This window comes from Nycticebus coucang, chromosome 4, assembly GCF_027406575.1.
Source record: "Nycticebus coucang isolate mNycCou1 chromosome 4, mNycCou1.pri, whole genome shotgun sequence".
Lineage (NCBI taxonomy): Eukaryota > Metazoa > Chordata > Mammalia > Primates > Lorisidae > Nycticebus > Nycticebus coucang.
In genome coordinates, this window is record NC_069783.1 from 22,246,004 (window position 1) to 22,264,623 (window position 18,620).

Below are 18,620 nucleotides of genomic sequence, written 5' to 3' on the forward strand. Positions count from 1 at the left end.
CTGGATCACATCGGAAACCCTGTCTCAACAACAACAACACCATCATCATCATCATCATCATCATCTCAGTATAAAATTCCTTTTTTTTTTTTTTTTTTTGCAGTTTTTGGCCAGATCTGGGTTTGAACCCGCCACCCCCGGCATATGGGGCCAGTGCCCTACTCCTTTGAGTCACAGGTGCCGCCAATGAAATTCTTTAAATATCAATTTAAGTGAGTCTATATTTCTATTAAGAGGCCATTCTCATATTCTACTGGGTTTCTTCAGTTCCCCTAAGAAGTATCTCTCAAACGATTGTCCATATACTGCCTAACTCAAAAATCACCTGGATTTGGCCTGGCACATTAGCGCATTCCTATAATCCTAGCACTCTGGGAGACTGAGGAGAGAGGATTACTTGAACTCAGGAGTTTGAAACCAGCTTGAGCAAGAGTATAAAAAAATCAGCCAGGCATTGTAGTGGATACATATAATCGCAGCTACTGGGGAGGTTGAGGCAGGAGGATCACTTGAGCCCAGGAGTTTGAGGATGCTGTGAACTAGGCTGAGGCCACAGATCTCTACCCTGAGCAACAGAGTAAGACTCTAAAAAACAAACAAACAAAAAAAGACTCTAAAAAGAAAGGGAGAGAGGGCGGCACCTGTGGCTCAGTCGGTAAGGCACCGGCCCCATATACCGAGGGTGGCGGGTTCAAACCCGGCCCCGGCCAAACTGCAACTGAAAAATAGCTGGGCGTTGTGGCAGGCGCCTGTAGTCCCAGCTGCTCGGGAGGCTGAGGCAAGAGAATTGCTGAAGCCCAGGAGTTGGAGGTTGCTGTGAGCTGTGTGAGGCCACGGCACTCTACAGAGGGCCATAAAGTGAGACTCTGTCTCTACAAAAAAAGAAAAAAAGGGAGAGAGAAAGGAACAGAGAAAGGAAAGAAATTATATGGATTACTCATAACCTGCTAGACTAGACTAGAATCTGTGGAGGCAGAACATTTTTAATGAGGGCCTCCAAATTATACTTAATATACAAAGTGTCAGGATCTCTGGCATGTAACATACTTCAAGTATGGTAAGAGGCACATCATACTAACTGCTGCAGTATACTGATACTTCTTTTGTCTGTCATTGGAAGGTTTTAATTTTTACTTGGCTCTAGGACAGAATAAATACCACAACAAAAGACTCCTTCCTTTCCTCCAAAGAAATCTAGGAATTGAGGTAAAGCAAACAAGATGTAAATAGGTACAAAATAATTATTTCAGTACCATTTAATTAACTTCAAGGTCTGGGAAGTTATCTACAAACCTGATACCAACAATTCACCTTTAATAGTATGATCATACATAATACTCAACCTTTACTTTTCCATCTTCAAAGCACTGTACTATCTAATTATAACTTAACCCTTTGAGGAAAGGCATTACCAGTTTCATAACAAAGATATGTAAGAGATATTATGCAATCTACCCATAACCATTTAGCAACTGTGTCACAGTGATTACAATCTATAAGTAGGAAAAGTATCTCAGACTAAGGAAATAATTTGACTGACGTGTGTAAGAATGACTGGAACTCAATCCATAATCTATTGGGTCAAAAAAGCAGTCACAGTAATGATGCATGTCATATGTTAAGTACTATAATCATACACAATTCTCTGAAAGCAAAAAAAAAAAAAAATTGGCTACCTTGGGTGGCATCTGTGGCTCAGTGAGTAGGGCGCTGGTCCCATATACCAATGATGGCAGGTTTGAACCGGCCAAACTGCAACAAAAAAAAAATAGCTGGGCATTGTGGCGGGCACCTGCAGTCCCAGCTACTTAGGAGGCTGAGGCAAGAGAATTGCCTAAGCCCAGGAGTGGAGGTTGCTGTAAGCTGTGACACCATGGCACTTTACCGAGGGTGATAAAGTGAGCCTCTGTCTCTTAAAAAAAAAAGAAAGAAAGAAAAAGATGGATTTTAAAGGATAAGGATGGGCTTTGCACCCATAGCACTGTGTTTACGGAACCAGACACATGGACCGGGGCTGGCAGGTTCAAACCCAGCCTGGACAAGCTAAACAACAATGACAACTGCAACAAAAAACTAGCCAGGTGTTGTGGTAGGCACCTGTAATCCCAGCTACTTGGGAGTCTAAGGCAAGAAAATCGCTTAAGCCCAAGAGTTTGAGGTTGCTGTGAGCTGTGCCTCCACGGCACTCTACCGAGGGAGACATAATGGGACTCTGTCTCAAAAACAAATAAATAAATGAATAATAAAAATAAATAAAATAAAGGATAAGGATGTGTTGTTTTTTTAATTGAGAAAGAGTCTCACTATGTCGCCCTTGGTACAGTGCCATGGTGTCACAGCTCACAGCAACCTCAAACTCTTGGGCTTAAGCCAATCTCTTGCCTCAGCCTCTTAAGTAGCTGGAACCACAGGTGCCCACCACAACGCTCAGCTATTTTTTTTGTTGTTGTTGCAGTTGGCATTGTTGTCTAGCTGGCCCAGGCTGGGTTTGAACCGCCACCCACAGTGCATGTGGCTGGCACTATAACCACTGTCACACGAGCACTGACCCAAGGATGACTTTTCTATAGAAATAGAAAGATATTTTGCAAAGGCTTAATAATGGAACACACAAAATACTCAGAGGAACATAATTCAAGGATGAGATAACTTCCAAGAAAATAATGCCAAATGCAACAGAAGGTAAAAGTACAATAAAAAGATAGCCATCCCCATTTAAGTGACTTTTTTCTCTAAACTCCAACCTTCTGAAATAATTTCTTTCTGGTTTGAAAAAATCATTTTCTCTTTCAAGTCTTAGAGTCTCTTAAACTATACTCAACTACCACAAATAATGACCACCATTCTGCCATAAATCTTATAAAACTAGGCCTGTGGCTCAATGGGTAGGGCACTGGCCCCATATACCGAGGGTGGCGGCTTCAAACCCAGCCCTGGCCAAACTGCAACAAAAAAATAGCCAGGCATTGCGGCGGCCGTCTGTAGTCCTAGCTACTTGGGAGGCTGAGGCAAGAGAATTGCCTAAGTCCAAGAGCTGGAGGTTGCTGTGATCTGTGATGCTACAGCACTCTACTGGGGCAACAAAGTGAGACTCTGTCTCTAAAAAAAAAAAACTAGGCAAAAGAAAAAAAAAAAAACCTTGAGAAACAAGAAAGAGAGACGAATTTATGCTGCTATGGCTTTCTCTTTTTTTTTTTATTAAATCATAGCTGTGTACATTAATATGATCATGGGGCACCATAATGCTGCTATGGCTTTCAAGGAAAGCTTCATGCCCAAGCCCAAATTTCTCAGAAATCTAGAATCTGGACTTTGAAGACAAAAAGAACAGTATCAAGCATAGCACTTAAAATGAGAGATTCGTGGCAATAGATGGATTAGCAGACCACTAGATTTAACTCAAAACTAGATGATGGCCTCACCTAGATTTGGTAAAACAGAAAATAAGAAATTGAATCCAGGCTCAGTGACTGTAGCACACTGGTTACGGTGCCAGCCACATGCACCAAGGCTAGTGGGTTCAAACCCAGCTCGGGCCAGCTAAACAACAATGACAACTACAAGACAATAGCCAAGTGTTAAGATGGGCACCTGCAGTCCCAGCTATTTGGGAGGCTGAGGCAAGAGAATGGCTTAAGCCCAAGAATTTGAGGTTGCTGTAAGCTGTGACACTACAGCACTCTAACAAGGGCAACATAGTGAGACTGTGTCTCAAAAAAAAAAAAAAGTGCTGGCTTTTGATGTTGGTGGGTAGGAAGCTGGGGAACAGGTGTTGAGAGAGGATAACCCTGAATTATAACTGGAAAGGTAGGTTTGGAATTCTAGCCAGAAATCTAGGGAGATGTTTATCGGGTTGTGGGAAATGTAGCTCTGTGAAAAAATGAGGTAAAGAGTAGAGATAGACATGAAACAGGCTAATAAATAAAAGGAAATGATTATACAGAATAAACACATAAGACAGCAGAAGTAAATACCTTAAAAAATGCCTACATTAAAGGGATGAACAAAGAGATGTCACAGAAAACAGAGAAAAATACAGTGCCTTGTTGTAACAGGGGTGAGCTAAACTTTGCTCCAAAAAGACTTAACAAAGGAAAGCTGATAGCCCTGTAAATTTGTAATTAGGAGGTCCCTGTAACTTCTGACAGGACAATTTCTGTGAAATGCTGGGTGGAAATTACTAGGTGAGGGCAGCGCCTGTGGCTCAGTGAGCAGGGTACCGGCCCCATGTACCAAGGGTGGCGGGTTCAGGCCCAGCCCGACCAAACTGCAACAAAAAAATAGCCGGGTGTTGTGGTGGGCGCCTGTAGTCCCAGCTACTCGGGAGGCTGAGGCAGGAGAATCGCCTAAGCCCAGGAGTTGGAGGTTGCTGTGAGCTGTGTGACGCCACGGCACTCTACCGAGGGCCATAAAGTGAAACTCTGTCTCTACAAAAACAAAAAAAAAATGAAATTACTAGGTGAATAACTGATTGAGCGATGAGAAAGTACAGGTAAGGACTAAAGAGCCAGTCTTTTTTTTTTTTTTTTTTTTTGAAACAGAGCCTCACTATGTCACCCTCAGTAGAGTACCATGCCATTACAGCTCACAGCAACCTCAAACTCTTGGGCTTAAGCGATTCTCTTTGCCTCAGCCTCCAAAGTAGCCGGGACTACAGGCACCTGCCACAATGCCCGGCTATTTTTTGAGAGACGAGGTCTTGCTCTGGCTCAGGCTGATCTCGAACCTGTGAGCTCAGGCAATCCACCCGCCTCAGCTTCCCAAGTGCTAGGATTACAGGCATGAGCCACCACGCCGGTCCTTATAGAACCAGTCTTTTAAAAATTAAGAAATAAGCTGCTCGGGAGGCTGAGGCAAGAGAATCGCGGAAGCCCAAGAGTTAGAGGTTGCTGTGAGCCGTGTGACGCCACGGCACTCTACCCGAGGGCGGTACAGTGAGACTCTGTCTCTACAAAAAAAAAAAAAAAATTTAAGAAATAAGACAAGAGTTTTTAAAAGTTACAAAGTAAGAGAAGTCAGGAATGGATTTTCTCTTTTTTCTTTTTTTTTTTGGAGACAAGAGTCTCAAGCTGTCGCCCTGGATAGAGTTCCATGGGGTCACAGCCTCACAGCAACTTCACACTCTTGGGCTTAAGCGATTCTCTTGCCTCAGCCTCCCAAGCAGCTGGAACTACAGGCACCTGCCACAATGCATGGCTATTTTCTTGTTGCAGTAGTCATTATTGTTTAGCTGGCCCAGGCGGGCTTGAACCCACCAGCCTGATGTGGCTGGCGCCGTAACCACTGTGCTACGGGTGCAGAGCCGTGGAAAGGATTTTCTTTTTAAAAAAGATAACTCGGGCGGCGCCTGTGGCTCAAGGAGTAGGGCGCCGGTCCCATATGCTGGAGGTGGCGGGTTCAAACCCAGCCCCGGCCAAAAACCACAAAAAAAATAAAAATAAAATAAAAAATAAAAAAGATAACTCAACAGGTGGTGCCAGTGGCTCAAGGAGTTAGGGCGTCAGCCCCATATACTGGAGGTGGCAGATTCAAACCCGGCCCTGGCGGAAAAAAAAAAAAAACCTGCAAAATAAAAAATGGTGCAGTATTTAACAAAAAGAAGATTAAGTCAACATAATTTCTTGTAAATAGGAGAAAAATAACTATAAAAAAGTAAAATACGCTAGGCGCCTGGCACCGGCCACATACACCAGGGCTTGGTGGGTTCAAACCCAGCCTGGGCCTGCCAAACAACAATGACAACTACAACAAAAAAATAGCCGGGCCTATAGCCAGGCGTTGTGGCGGGCACCTGTAGTCCTAGCTACTCGGGAGGCTGAGGCAAGAGAATCACTTAAGCCCAGGAGTTGGAGGTTGCTGTGAGCTGTGTGAGGCCACAGCACTCTCAAGGGCCATAAAGTGAGACTCTGTCTCTACAAAAAAAAAAAAAAAATAGCTGGGCCTTGTAGCAGGAGCCTGTAGTCACAGCTACTTGGGAGGCTGAGGTAAGCGAATCACTTAAGCCCAAGACTTAGAGGTTGCTGTGAGCTGTGACACCACTGCAACTCTACGGAGGGCGACATAATAAAAAGTAAAATTAAACTTTTAAAACATTAAGATAACTGAGGAGTCTCAAAGAGACAAGAGAAAACAGAATAGGAACATTTTTTCCCAAGTTAGATCAGAAAGAATATGGGTACAATCAAGCTTTTCCAATCTCCTTTTTGTCTACCTTTTTTTCTTAGCAAATATTCCTGTTTTCATGAGAAAGCTTAGAAATGCAGATTTCTTCTTCTTTCATTTGAAAAAAACAATGCACAGAGGCAGCAGTTACCATGACTGCAGAAAACAAAACTCCACACTGCTATTTATTTACTTAGGGCAAACAGCATTCTACAAAGTTCTGAAACTCCAAGCACACAAAATGTCCTAAATTCTCTTCAAATATCCCAAGAGTAACAGCTTAATAGCTTAGGATTTCTAAATAATCACCATGACAGAATACAGAAAGGGAAAAAAATACCTGAAAGCGAGTTAACTAAGGATTTATATGAAGATAAAAATAGTTTATAATAATTTAAAATATACTTTTCTTCCAGATAAAAATTTCTGGAAGGTAATTTTTTTTAATCTGAAAATATTACATCACTTAAATTGAGAAAGAGACAATGTAGGTTCTGAAAAATGCCACAGAATGAGAAGTTATAAAGCTAGAACCAATATTATATTGCAGCACTACCATATAATTCCAACTACTATTTACCTTATAAGATTGTTAGAACAATCAGGAGACATAGTACAAGCAACAAATATTATATCTACAGTCTGACAGTGGGGATATAATCTAATTTCAAAATTACTTGTTTGGTTGGGTGGCGCCTGTGGCTCAGTCGGTAGGGCGCCGGCCCCATATACTGAGGGTGGCGGGTTTAAACCCGGCCCCGGCCAAACTGCAACCAAAAAATAGCCGGGCATTGTGGCGGGCGCCTGTAGTCCCAGCTACTCGGGAGGCTGAGGCAAGAGAATTGCTTAAGCCCAGGAGTTGGAGGTTGCTGTGAGCTGTGTGAGGCCACGGCACTCTACCGAGGGCCAGAAAGTGAGACTCTGTCTCTACAAAAAAATTTAAAAAAAAAAAATTACTTGTTTGGGGCCAGGCACAGTGGCTCTCACATGTAATCCTAGCACTGTGGGGGGCCAAGGCGGGTAGATTGCTTGAGCTCATGAGTTTGAGACCAGCCTGAGCAAAAGTGAGACCCTCATCTCTACTAAAAATAGAAAAACTGAGGCAAGAGGATCGCTTGAGCCCAAGTTGGAGGTTACTGTAAGCTGTAACACCACGGCACTCCATCTAGGATGACAGCTTGAGACCGTCTCAAAACAAAAAAAAAAAAATTACTTGTGTGAACCTCCAAATGGGAGAAGATATATACATGTTACCAATCTGACAAAGGGCTAAAAGCCAGAATCTACAAAGAACTCAAGCTAATCAACAAAAAAAGAACAAACTATTCCATTTGTCACTGGGCAAGAGACTTGAAAAGAAACTTCTCCCAATAGGACAGATGAATAGCCAACAAATACATGAAAAAATGCTCATAATCCCTAACATCAGAGAAATGCAAATCAAAACTACCTGGAGAGATCACCTAACCTCAATGAGACTGGCCCACCCCAGAGTCCCAAAGCTGCAGATGCTGATGTGGGTCTGAAGAGAAGGGAAAACTACATACACTGTTAGCAGGACTACAAACCAATACAGCTTTCTTGGAATAAAGTATGCAGAATCCTCAAAGAACTCAAATTAGACTTCCCAATTGCACCCTGCAGTCCCACTACTAGGTATCTATCTACCCGGAAGAAAAAAAAAATCACTTTACCATAAGGACATTTGCCTAGAACGTTTATCACAACTCAATTCACAATCTCCAAGATGTGCAAACAATCCAATTGCCCATCAAATCAAAAAAGAATAAACAGGCTCAGCACTCATAGCACAGTGGTTACGGTTCCAGTCACATGCACAGAGGATGGCGGGTTCCAAACTGACTCTGGCCAACAAAGCAACGACAACTGCAACAAAAAATAGCTGGGCGTCGTGGCAGACACCTGTAGTCCCAGCTACTTGGGAGGCTGAGACAAGAGAATCACTTAAGCCCAATAGTTTGAGGTTGCTGTGAGCTGTGACAACACAGCACTAGACCAAGGATGACAACTGAGACTGTCTTAAAAAAAAAAAAAAAGGAATGAATAAACAAAGTATGGTGTATGTATACCACAGTATACTATTCAGTCAAGAAGAAAGATGGTGACTTTACATGGTTTATATTTACCTAGATGGATGTGGAAAACATTCTCCTAAGTAAAGTATCTTTAAGAATGGAAAACCAGGGCGGCACCTGTGGCTCAGTGAGCAGGGCGCCGGCCCCATATACCGAGGGTGGCGGGTTCAAGCCCAGCCCTGGCCAAACTGCAACAAAAAAATAGCCGGGCGTTGTGGCAGGCGTCTGTAGTCCCAGCTACTCAGGAGGCTGAGGCAGGAGAATTGCCTAAGCCCAGGATTGGAGGCTGCTGTGAGCTGTGTGATGCCATGGCACTCTACCGAGGGCAATAAAGTGAAACTCTGTCTCTACCAAAAAAAAAAAAAAAAAAAAAGAATGGAAAACCAGCCGTGGTACTGTGGCTCAAGCAGCTAAGGCACCAGCTACATACACCTAAGCTGGTGGGTTCAAATCCAGCCCGGCCCGCCAAACAACAATGATGGCTGCAACCAAAAATAGCCAGGCGTGGTGGGTGCCTATAGTACCACTTACCTGAGAGGCTGAGGCAAAAGAATTGCTTTACGCAAAAGAATCGCTTTACGCAAAAGAATCGCTTAAGCCCAACTATTTTCAGAAACAGGATCTCGTTCTTGCTCATGGTGGTCTCAAACTCATGAGCTCAGGCAATCCACCCCAAGCACACAAATGAAATCATAAAGCACACAAATAAAAACTTCACTGCATACATCATAAAAGAATGCCAACCATAATGATTAGTAATATGGCAGAAACACTCTCTATTCAGGTGTAAACACTAAGTTGAGCTACTTAGTTCTCACTAGTGGTAATGCTATCACCGCTCCAGGTGGTTGCCAGAGGGTGTAAGTTTATCTATAATTAGGTATTTAGAAGACCTGCAATAAATAACCTATCAAAGGTTAAAAGACTTTAGCTAAAAAAAGAGAAAAAAGAAAAAACACGTGATGGGAAATGATATAAGGAATTAGTAAGTACTCACTTACGTAGGAGTTATAAATTTCATCCATGACCTAAACAACAGAACTCATGTCTACCTGGACTACCTAAATGGCCAGTAGCTGAATTCCTTGAAGTTGCATTTTCACTTGGCTACCAGAGGTAATGCACTAAACTCCCCCCACTGCTTTGTTTCAAAATTGTAGTAGACACTGTCAAGTTGCTCAATATCACCTGTGTTGTGTTCCATGTGAATCTGATACAGTATAAGAAAATACTGCGCCTGGGGCTCAATGAGTAGGGCGCCGGCCCCATATGCCGAGGGTGGCGGGTTCAAACCCAACCCCGGCCAAACTGCAACAAAAAAATAGCCGGGCGTTGTGGTGGGCGCCTGTAGTCCCAGCTGCTCGGGAGGCTGAGGCAAGAGAATCGCGGAAGCCCAAGAGTTAGAGGTTGCTGTGAGCCGTGTGACGCCAGGGCACTCTACCAGAGGGCAGTACAGTGAGACTCTGTCTCTACAAAAAAAAAAAAAAAGAAAAGAAAATAAGGACTCTGCTCTTAGAAACTTGTTTTTCCCTACTCATCTGAGAGTTATGTACATTATTACATTTCCCTCTCAGACTTTTTTCCATGTTTTTTTGTTTGTTTGTTTGTTTATGTAGAGACAGAGTTTCACTTTATGGCCCATGGTAGAGTGCCGTGGTGTCACACAGCTCACAGCAACCTCCAACTCCTGGGCTTAGGCGATTCCCTCGCCTCAGCCTCCCGAATAGCTGGGACTACACGTGCCAGCCACAACGCCTGGCTATTTTTTGTTGCAGTTGGACCGGGGCTAGGTTTGAACCCGCCACCCTAGGTATATGGAGCCAGTGCCCTGCCCACTGAGTCACAGGCACCACCCTTCTTTTCGGCGTTTTTAACCCTCAATTTTGACTACTCTGTTTTGTTCTGATGACAAATACATAAGTGTTGTAAAAGAAATACAGGGTGATAAAAGAGCACATTCAAGAAGGACATAGGGGCTCAGCGCCTGTAGCTCAGTGGCTAGGGCGCCAGCCAAATACACCAGAGCTGGCCAGTTCAAACCCATCCTGGCCTGCCAAACAATGACAACTACAACCAAAAAATAGCTGGGCGTTGTGGTGGGTGCCTGTAGTCCCAGTTACGTGGAAGGCTGAGGCAAAAGAATCGCTTAAGCCCAAGAGTTGGAGGTTGCTGTGAGCTGTGACGCCATGGTACTCTACCAAGGGCGACATAGTGAGACTCTGTCTCCAAAAAAAAAAAAAGTGTGGGCAAAAAGGCCACCTATGGACTGGGAAGAAATATTTACAATAAGGAGTTAAATTCCAAAATAGGTAAGATACTCCAAAATGTGTTAACACTACAGCAAAAAAAATAAATAAAAATCAAAGATTCTGAATAGACATTTCAGGACCAGACAAAGCTGTCCACTATCACCACTGCTATTCAACATAGTGCTGCTAGTTCTAACCAATGCAATCATGCAAGAGAAGACTATCAAGGGTATTCAAATGGAGACAAAGGAGGTCAAACTCTGAATAGACATTTCTCAAAAGGAGATATATAGTCAACAGGTATATGAAAAGGGGCTCTTGGGGGGCACCTGTGGCTCAAAGGGGTAGGGCGCTGGCCCCACATGCCGGAAGTGGTGGGTTCAAACCCAGCCCCAGCCAAAAAGTGCAAAAAATAAATAAATAAATAAGAAAAGGGGATCAACATGCCTAACTAGGGAAATACGAATCAAAACCACAATGACTTACCAAAAAGACCAGAGACAGCAAATGTTGGGGGGATATGGAGAAAAGGGAATGCCATTACACTGTCAGTGGAAAAGTAAAATGGTGCAATCACTATGTTAAATAGTATGGAGGTTCCTCAAAAATTTTAAATAGAATTGATGTATGATCCAGCAATCTCACTTCTCAGTATTTACCAAAAGGAATTGAAATCAGGATTTCAAGGAACATCTGCACTCTACTAGGGCAATATTCATAACACCCAAGATATGAAAACCATCTAAATGTCTAATGACAGATGCATTTATTTTTTAAAATGTGATGTGTACGTGTGTATGTATAATGGAATATTATTCATCCTTTAAAAAGAAGGAAATTTTCAAAAAAAAAAAAGAAGGAAATCTTGCCATTTTGCCACTTGTGACAACATGGATGGACCTGGAGCCTGGAGGACATTATGCTAAGTAAAATAAGCCAGTCACAAAAATATACAGTGCTATATAATCTTACCTATACATAGAATCTAAAATAGTCAAACTCATAGTAGAAGAGTGACTGGGGGGGAGAAGCAGTGGGGAAATGATCAAAGGAAACAAAGTTTCACTTAGTCAAATAAATTCTGCTGATGACTATAGGGGTGGCGCCCATAACTCAGTCAGCAAGGACGCCAGCCACATACACTTAGGGTGATGGGTTTGAAACCGGCCTGGGTCTGCTAAGCAACAATGACAACTGCAACCAAAAAATAGCCGGGTGTTGCGGTGGGCACCTGTAGTCCCAGCTACGTGGGAGGCTGAGGCAAGAGAACGGCTTAAGCCCAAGAATTGGAGATTGCTGTGAACTGTGACACCATGGCACTCTACCCGGGGTAAGCTTGAGACTCTGTCTCAAAAAAAAAAAAAAAAAAAAGATGAGTATATACTAGGCTAGTGCCTACAGCTAAGAATACTGTATTGAATACTTAAAATTTGCTAAGAGGGTAGGTTTTACATGAAGTGTTAACACACACACACACACACACATAACAATACAGTAAATAAGGGAGCAAGGAAATTTGATGGTGTGATGACTTCACAGGTGATACTTAATCCCCAAACTCACTGAAGTTATATACATTAAGAATAGCCTTTTTTGGGCAGTGCCTGTGGCTCAAAGAAGTAGGGCACTGGCCCCATATGCCAGAGGTGGTGGGTTCAAACCCAGCCCTGGCCAAAAACTGCAAAAAAAAGTAAAAATAGTCTTTTAGGCTTGGGGCCCATAGCACAGTGGTTACAGCGCCAGCCACATACACCAAGGATGGTGGGTTCAAACCCAGGCCAGCTAAACAACTGCAACCAAAAAATAGCCAGGCATTGTGGTGGGCACCTGTAATCCCAGCTACTTGGGAGGCTGAGGCAAGAAAATTGCTTAAGCCCAAGAATTAGAGGTTGCTGTAAGCTGTGACATCACAGCACTCTGAAGATAACATAGTGAGACTTTGTCTCAAAGAAAAAATCAGCCTTCAGGCGGCGCCTGTGGCTCAGTGAGCAGGGCACCAGCCCCATATACCGAGGGTGGCGGGTTCAAACCCAGCCCCGGCCAAACTGCAACAAAAAAATAGCCGGGCATTGTGGCGGGCGCCTGTAGTCCCAGCTACTCGGGAGGCTGAGGCAGGAGAATCGCCTAAGCCCAGGAGTTGGAGGTTGCTGTGAGCTGTGTGACGCCACGGCACTCTACCGAGGGCCATAAAGTGAAACTCTGTCTCTACAAAAAAAAAAAGGGCAGCGCCTGTGGCTCAGTGAGTAGGGCACCGGCCCCATATGCCGAGGGTGGCGGGTTCAAACACAGCCCCGGCCAAACTGCAATAAAAAAATTAGCCAGGCGTTGTGGCGGGTGCCTGTAGTCCCAGCTGCTCGGGAGGCCGAGGCAAGAGAATCGCGGAAGCCCAAGAGTTAGAGGTTGCTGAGAGCCGTGTGATGCCACGGCACTCTACCGGAGGGCGGTACAGTGAGACTCTGTCTCTACAAAAAAAAAAAAAAAAAGAAAGAAAAAAACAGCCTTCTACATATTAAAACTAATCAGAAAAATGAAAGTTTTAACACTGAAAAATAAGTTATTCCAATAGCCTGCAGAATGTATACTATAATTATCCCCTATCCTCCAAATATACTTCTTGGCAAAAAGGCAAAAGTATAGGAAAAGCTTTGGGGTACTATGGTTTTTTAAAGCAAATGAAATGTCCCTAGATACAATGAATGAAATACACTACAAACAGAAAGGAAAGAGATGAAAATCAGCATCAAGCACAGTTAACGGAAGAACCCAGCCCAAAAACAGAAAAGGGGGTGGGGGGGCAGCACCTGTGGCTCAGTGAGTAGGGCACTGGCCCCATATACCAAGAGAGGCAGGTTCGAACCCAGATCTGGCCAAACTCCAACAACAACAACAACAAAGAAAATAGCTGGGCATTGTGGCAGGCGCCTGTAGTCCCAGCTACTTGGGAGGCTGAGGCAGAGAATTGTCTAAGCCCAAAAGCTGGAGGTTGCTGCGAGCTAAGATGCCACGGCACTCTACCAAGGGAGACAAAGTGAGACTCAGTCTCTAAAAAAAAGGGGGGGGGGAATTCTTCAGTTATACATTTTACAAAGATAAATACACTTCTTCCTACAAAAATAAGTGTATTCTAAGGCAACAATGTATGGGCAATCCCATTTTCCATCAAATAAGACTTTACAGACACTAACAAATGTCTATTAACAGACCCCACATACAAAGACCGCGCCTTTAAGTACAACAGAAAGGATGAACCAGGAGTGCTAAATTTCTGTAAATCCAAATGGAGAGAAAGAGCTAACCAAGTTCAAATCAATCCACTTCAGAAATATACAGGAAGGAAATATACAACCTGCTTCATGAACGCATAATCCATAAACTTAATAAATCATAATTATAACATCCTCTTCTAAAGATCCAATCACTACTTTTCATTAAGTCTCTAAAATCTATCAGAAAAAGCAATTAGATAACTATCATTTACTAAAGCTGTAACAAATCTTCTAAAAACTGAAAAACAAATAATTCAAAGTAAATATTCAGTAGCCTGTTATTTATGATCTTTAAAACATTTAGGGGTCCTTGAAACAATATTTCCTTAGTATCCTTCTAAAAAGAGCTCTAATATGTTTCATTCTTCTAGCAATTTAAAAACTACCATATGTTCATTTCTATATTAGATTATTGATTCCTTGCCTTTTAACATCTCCATAACAGCTGCTTGACAAATTACCTCACCTTATTCCTCAGGGGGTAAGGACAGCATGAGAGCCATGAATTCAAAAATGGGACCACAAACTGATTATTGATAGATGAGCTAATTGCCTCAGATGAGTGAGACACTGCTCTAATAGAAGACGAGGCATTCATAACACAGTACAATTAAATGCTTAAACTCTAAATGTTCTATTTGTCCTTAGTATAAGGGAAAGGCCTTTTCTTATATTTACTTTTATTCTAAAATATATAATAGCATCAGTAAGTCAAGACACTTGTACATGCTTGGAATACTTGGTACAGAAAGCCTTGTCTTCAGAATACTTACACTGAATCTTTTGGCACAACTTTCAGAAGTAGCTTTCTTATTTCAACCTCAGACATCTGTAAGCCCCTAAAATAGTCTATTAAATAGGACAGTTCTAAAAATAATTTCAGATTTTTAGCAAACAAAATTTTGACAAGATTTTCAAAGATATAATACATGATTTCAGAATGGAATAGTAAAGTATTTCTGTTGTGTTTGCCTCGATCCCATTCTGATTTGTGTCAAAACAATATGAAAGCATACACAAACTGCAATCTTGTAGAACCCTACAGAACTTAAATACTGCCGTAATAGCAAAATGGTGTAAAGTTAAAGCAATGTTCTAAATGAAAAGCATTTTTAGCCAAGTTATTTAGCAAGTTAACCCCTTTCTAGACAGAAGCAGTACATTCTTCTCTGAATTCAGAACCAATCACATAATAACAAAAATGTGTCAATCCCTTTAAAGGGTCAAATATCTATGCTACCTTAGTTTTTTTACACTGTAGGAAAAAAATTTTCAAGGTCTTTCAACCACTTTTTCCCAAAACAACTAAATCATTACCCTCTTTTTCAAATGTCACTTTTGCAAATCTGTGACAAAGACGGTGTTAATTCACCTTCTGTGATATAGTACTATAATAGAAACGTAGACATCCAACAGACCACACAATTTTGGGATGACAGTGCCGACTATCCAAAACATTCCACTTGGGGTTTTTTTGGACTCCTTCCTTTTGTGACCAGAAAGCTCTTATCCCTAACCTTGGTTAGCTGGCTGGCTGGTTCTGCAGCTACAATGTTGTGTTTGATCTCTCCAGCCTAGAGAGGCGATAGCGTAGATTTTGTTTTTAAAGTTGGTGTCAGAGAAGCTACAAACTTTTTGCAGCATCCCTGCCTAGCTGCCAACTGGAGCTCTCTGTTCACTTCCTCATCAACTTGAACCACCCCCAAACTGAGAGTAAGCTGAAGTTAGACAGCGGCAGGAACTGACACACTTTTAAGAAGGGTTTGACACCTCAGAAAACTTTCACTTCTCCAACCCTTCCACCCAGGGACTCCAGCCCTTTGCTCTCGGTTCCCCTAGAATTCCCCTCTGAGACAGGACAAGGACACGGGAAGCAGATCGTTCCAAAGCCCCGAAAGGGACCCTGAAGCCCTCTCCTCCGGACCAGGGCTGTTTTTTACACAAAAGAGCCGGGCCACCAAAGCAAAAAGCCTAGAATGGAGGGAGACCCTTTAGCTGGGTGCCACCCTCCACCGCACCCGCAGACCCTGTCTCCAGCCGCCCGAGCAGTCTCCGCTGGAGGCTTCCTGCCCTCAACCCGGCCAGACAAAGCCCCGGCGGCCCCCGACACTTCCCAGCCTCCGGACTCGGGCCCCCGCGCTCTTACCCGGGCCTCATCCAGAGCGACGCCGGTGCCACCGCTTCCCCCGGCCTTGGCGGCGGGGCAGCTGGCAGCGCGGGTCTTGGAGGAGCGGGTCCGAGAGGAGATGAAATGGCTGCTGCCTCCGGTGGCCCCAGGCTCTGCTCCGGCCCCAGGCCCAGGCCCGGGCCCAGGAGACTTGGACCCGAGAAGGCGCAGCGAGCTCTTCCGGGTGTTCACCATGGTCCAGCCAGGGGGACGGAGTCCACGCCGCGCCCGACGCTCCCGGGAGAGCCGAGTAAGGCCGGCCCGCCGGCCGGGCAGTCAGGGCCAGTGGAGCCGAGCCGGGCGGAGAGAGACAAGCCGGCCCCGACTCTGAGGAGCGCAGACAAGGACAGCAGAGAGCAGGACAGAGGAAGAGAAGTCCGCGTGAGAAGACAGGTAGCGGGAGACCGGAGCAACACTGCAAGCCGACAGCACAGACTCTCCGCCGGTTTCACCCTCCTCAGCGGGAGCCGAACGGAGCCGCCATTTCTACCCCTTTCTCTCTAGTTCTCGCTCTCGAGCTCCGTGCGTCAGGGTTCCAGCGCCGCAGGGCCGACGAGACCGCTTCCGGCTGCGGCCGCGGCGGGGCGCTGCAGGGCCGGCCAGCCCTCCTCTTCCCGGCTTCTCCCGCCTCTACCCGCGGCCTCCAGTGGCCCCGCCCCCGGCGCGGCGCCAGCGTTCGGCGGCCTGAGGAGCGACGCTCTGGGCTGTGTCAGCTCTATGGTTTCTGGTTGCCCAGCCGCCTAGGCTGAGCGGAAGGGAAAAGCCAGACAGAGCGCTGGACCAGTTCTGGTGTTTGTCTTGGTGCTGCATCCCTCGCGCCTAGCCAGGCCCGAATACCGCACACACACCCGGCTTCACACCCGGCCAGAAGAAGTGAAAACTGGCCGGCAAAGGCTCAGGTGGACTGGGAACGCTGATGAGAGCGCGGCGAGCTGAGATGAATTCGCAAGGCAAGACCCTGAAATTGAGTCGCACTTTCCATACATTTAAAATTGGGAATGACAAGTGTGATAAAATAGTCTGTTCGGTATCTGGAACTCGGTAAGCTAAAGAAAAAAAAAAACACTAGAAGCCTGCGTCCTTAGCGAGGGAGAGTGGTTTCCTACAGCGTTATCTAGATGTAAGGCGGAATCACAAAGAATGAATTCCTTCCAAGAGTCTCGCCTGTCACGGACCCTTCCCCCTCCATCTCCAGCGGAAGAATTAAGAACACAAAAAGCTAAACCCAGAGATTTAAAATTTGTAATTCAGGCCTAAACCCAGAGATTTTAAATTTGTAATTCAGGCCGGGCGCGGTGGCTCACGCCTTTAATCCCAGCACTCCGGGAGGCCTAGGCGGGTGGATTGCCTGAGCTCACGGGTTCAAGACCAGCGTGAGCAAAAGCGAGACCCCCCCCGTATCTACTAAAAACGAAAAAACAGAGGCGAGAGGATCCCCTGCGCCCCAAGTTGGAGGTTGCTCTGACCTATGACACCAGGCACTCTACCCAGGGCAACAGCTTGAGACTCTGTCTCAAAAAAAAAAAGAAAGAAAGAAATAGCCGGGCGTTGTAGCGGCGCCTGTAGCCCCAGAAACTCAGGAGGCAACAGGACCGCTTGAGCCCCAGACGTTGAGGTTACCGAGAGCTATGATGATACAGCACTCTACCGAGAGTGACAAAGTGAGACTGTCTCAAAAAAGTAAAATGGGTAATTTCCAAAGAAAAAAGTTTAGCTACACAATTAATATGAAAGGTTCTGCTTCATATTATGTAAAAACAAAAACATTCTTAAGTAAGAATTATGTTCATTTCAAAAATGCACCGCACTTACAAGATAGCCTAATTAATTGGGCAGAAGTTCTTCCAGTTTATTTTTTTGTTTGTTTGTTTGTTTGTTTTTTGTAGAGGGAGAGTCTCACTGTACCGCCCTCGGGTAGAGTGCCGTGGCGTCACACGCCTCACAGCAACCTCTAACTCTTGGGCTTAAGCGATTCTCCTGTCTCGGCCTCCCGAGCAGCTGGGACTACAGACACCCGCCACAACGCCCGGCTATTTTTTTGTTGTTGTTGCAGTTTGGCCGGGGCTGGCACTCTACCCAGGGCAACACCCAGGGCTGGCACTCAACCCTCGGCATATGGGGCCGGCGCCCTATTCACTGAGCCACAGGCGCCGCCCCCTTTTGTTTGTTTTTTTAAGACACGGTCTTGTTTTGTCGCCCTCGGTAGAGTGCTGAAACGTCACAGCTCACAGCAACCTCCAACTCCTGGGCTTGAGCCATTCTCTGGTCTCACCTCCCGAGTAGCTGCGACTACTGGCGCCCGCCACGGCACCCGGCTGTTTTTGGAGACCGGATCTCGCTCTTGCTCAGGCTGGCCTATAACTCCTGAGCTCAAGCAATCCGCCCATCTCGGCCTCTCAAAGTGCTAGGATTACAGGCGTGAGCCACGGACTTTCCTCCTGTTTATTAAACTAAGAAATATTGAAAACTCTAGAAAAGTCATATAAAAATCACCAACGTGCTGGGCGGCGCTTGTAGCTCAGTGAGTAGGGCGACAGCAGGTTCCAACCCGCCCCGGCCACACTGCAACAAAAACAGCCTGGCGTTGTGGGGGGCGCCTGTAGTCCCAACTACTCCGGAGGCTGAGACAAGAGAATCGCCTAGGCCTAGGAGCTGGAGGTTGCTGTGAGCTGTGATGTCA

General features: G+C 44.9%; 1 protein-coding gene across 3 annotated transcripts in view; it reads right to left on the minus strand.

Moving 5' to 3' along the window:
- ATAD2B (ATPase family AAA domain containing 2B) overlaps positions 1-16,497 on the minus strand; it is a 176,979-nt gene extending 160,482 nt beyond the window's left edge. For 2 of the 3 annotated variants that reach the window (XM_053588597.1, XM_053588596.1), the window contains exon 1: positions 15,920-16,497. In XM_053588597.1, coding sequence (XP_053444572.1) covers positions 15,920-16,135 — 216 coding nt within the window. In that variant the 5' untranslated portion in view covers positions 16,136-16,497. The remainder of the gene's footprint in view (positions 1-15,919) is intronic. The other variant, XM_053588598.1, reaches the window with a different exon arrangement.
- Between the last annotated feature and the right edge of the window lie 2,123 nt (positions 16,498-18,620).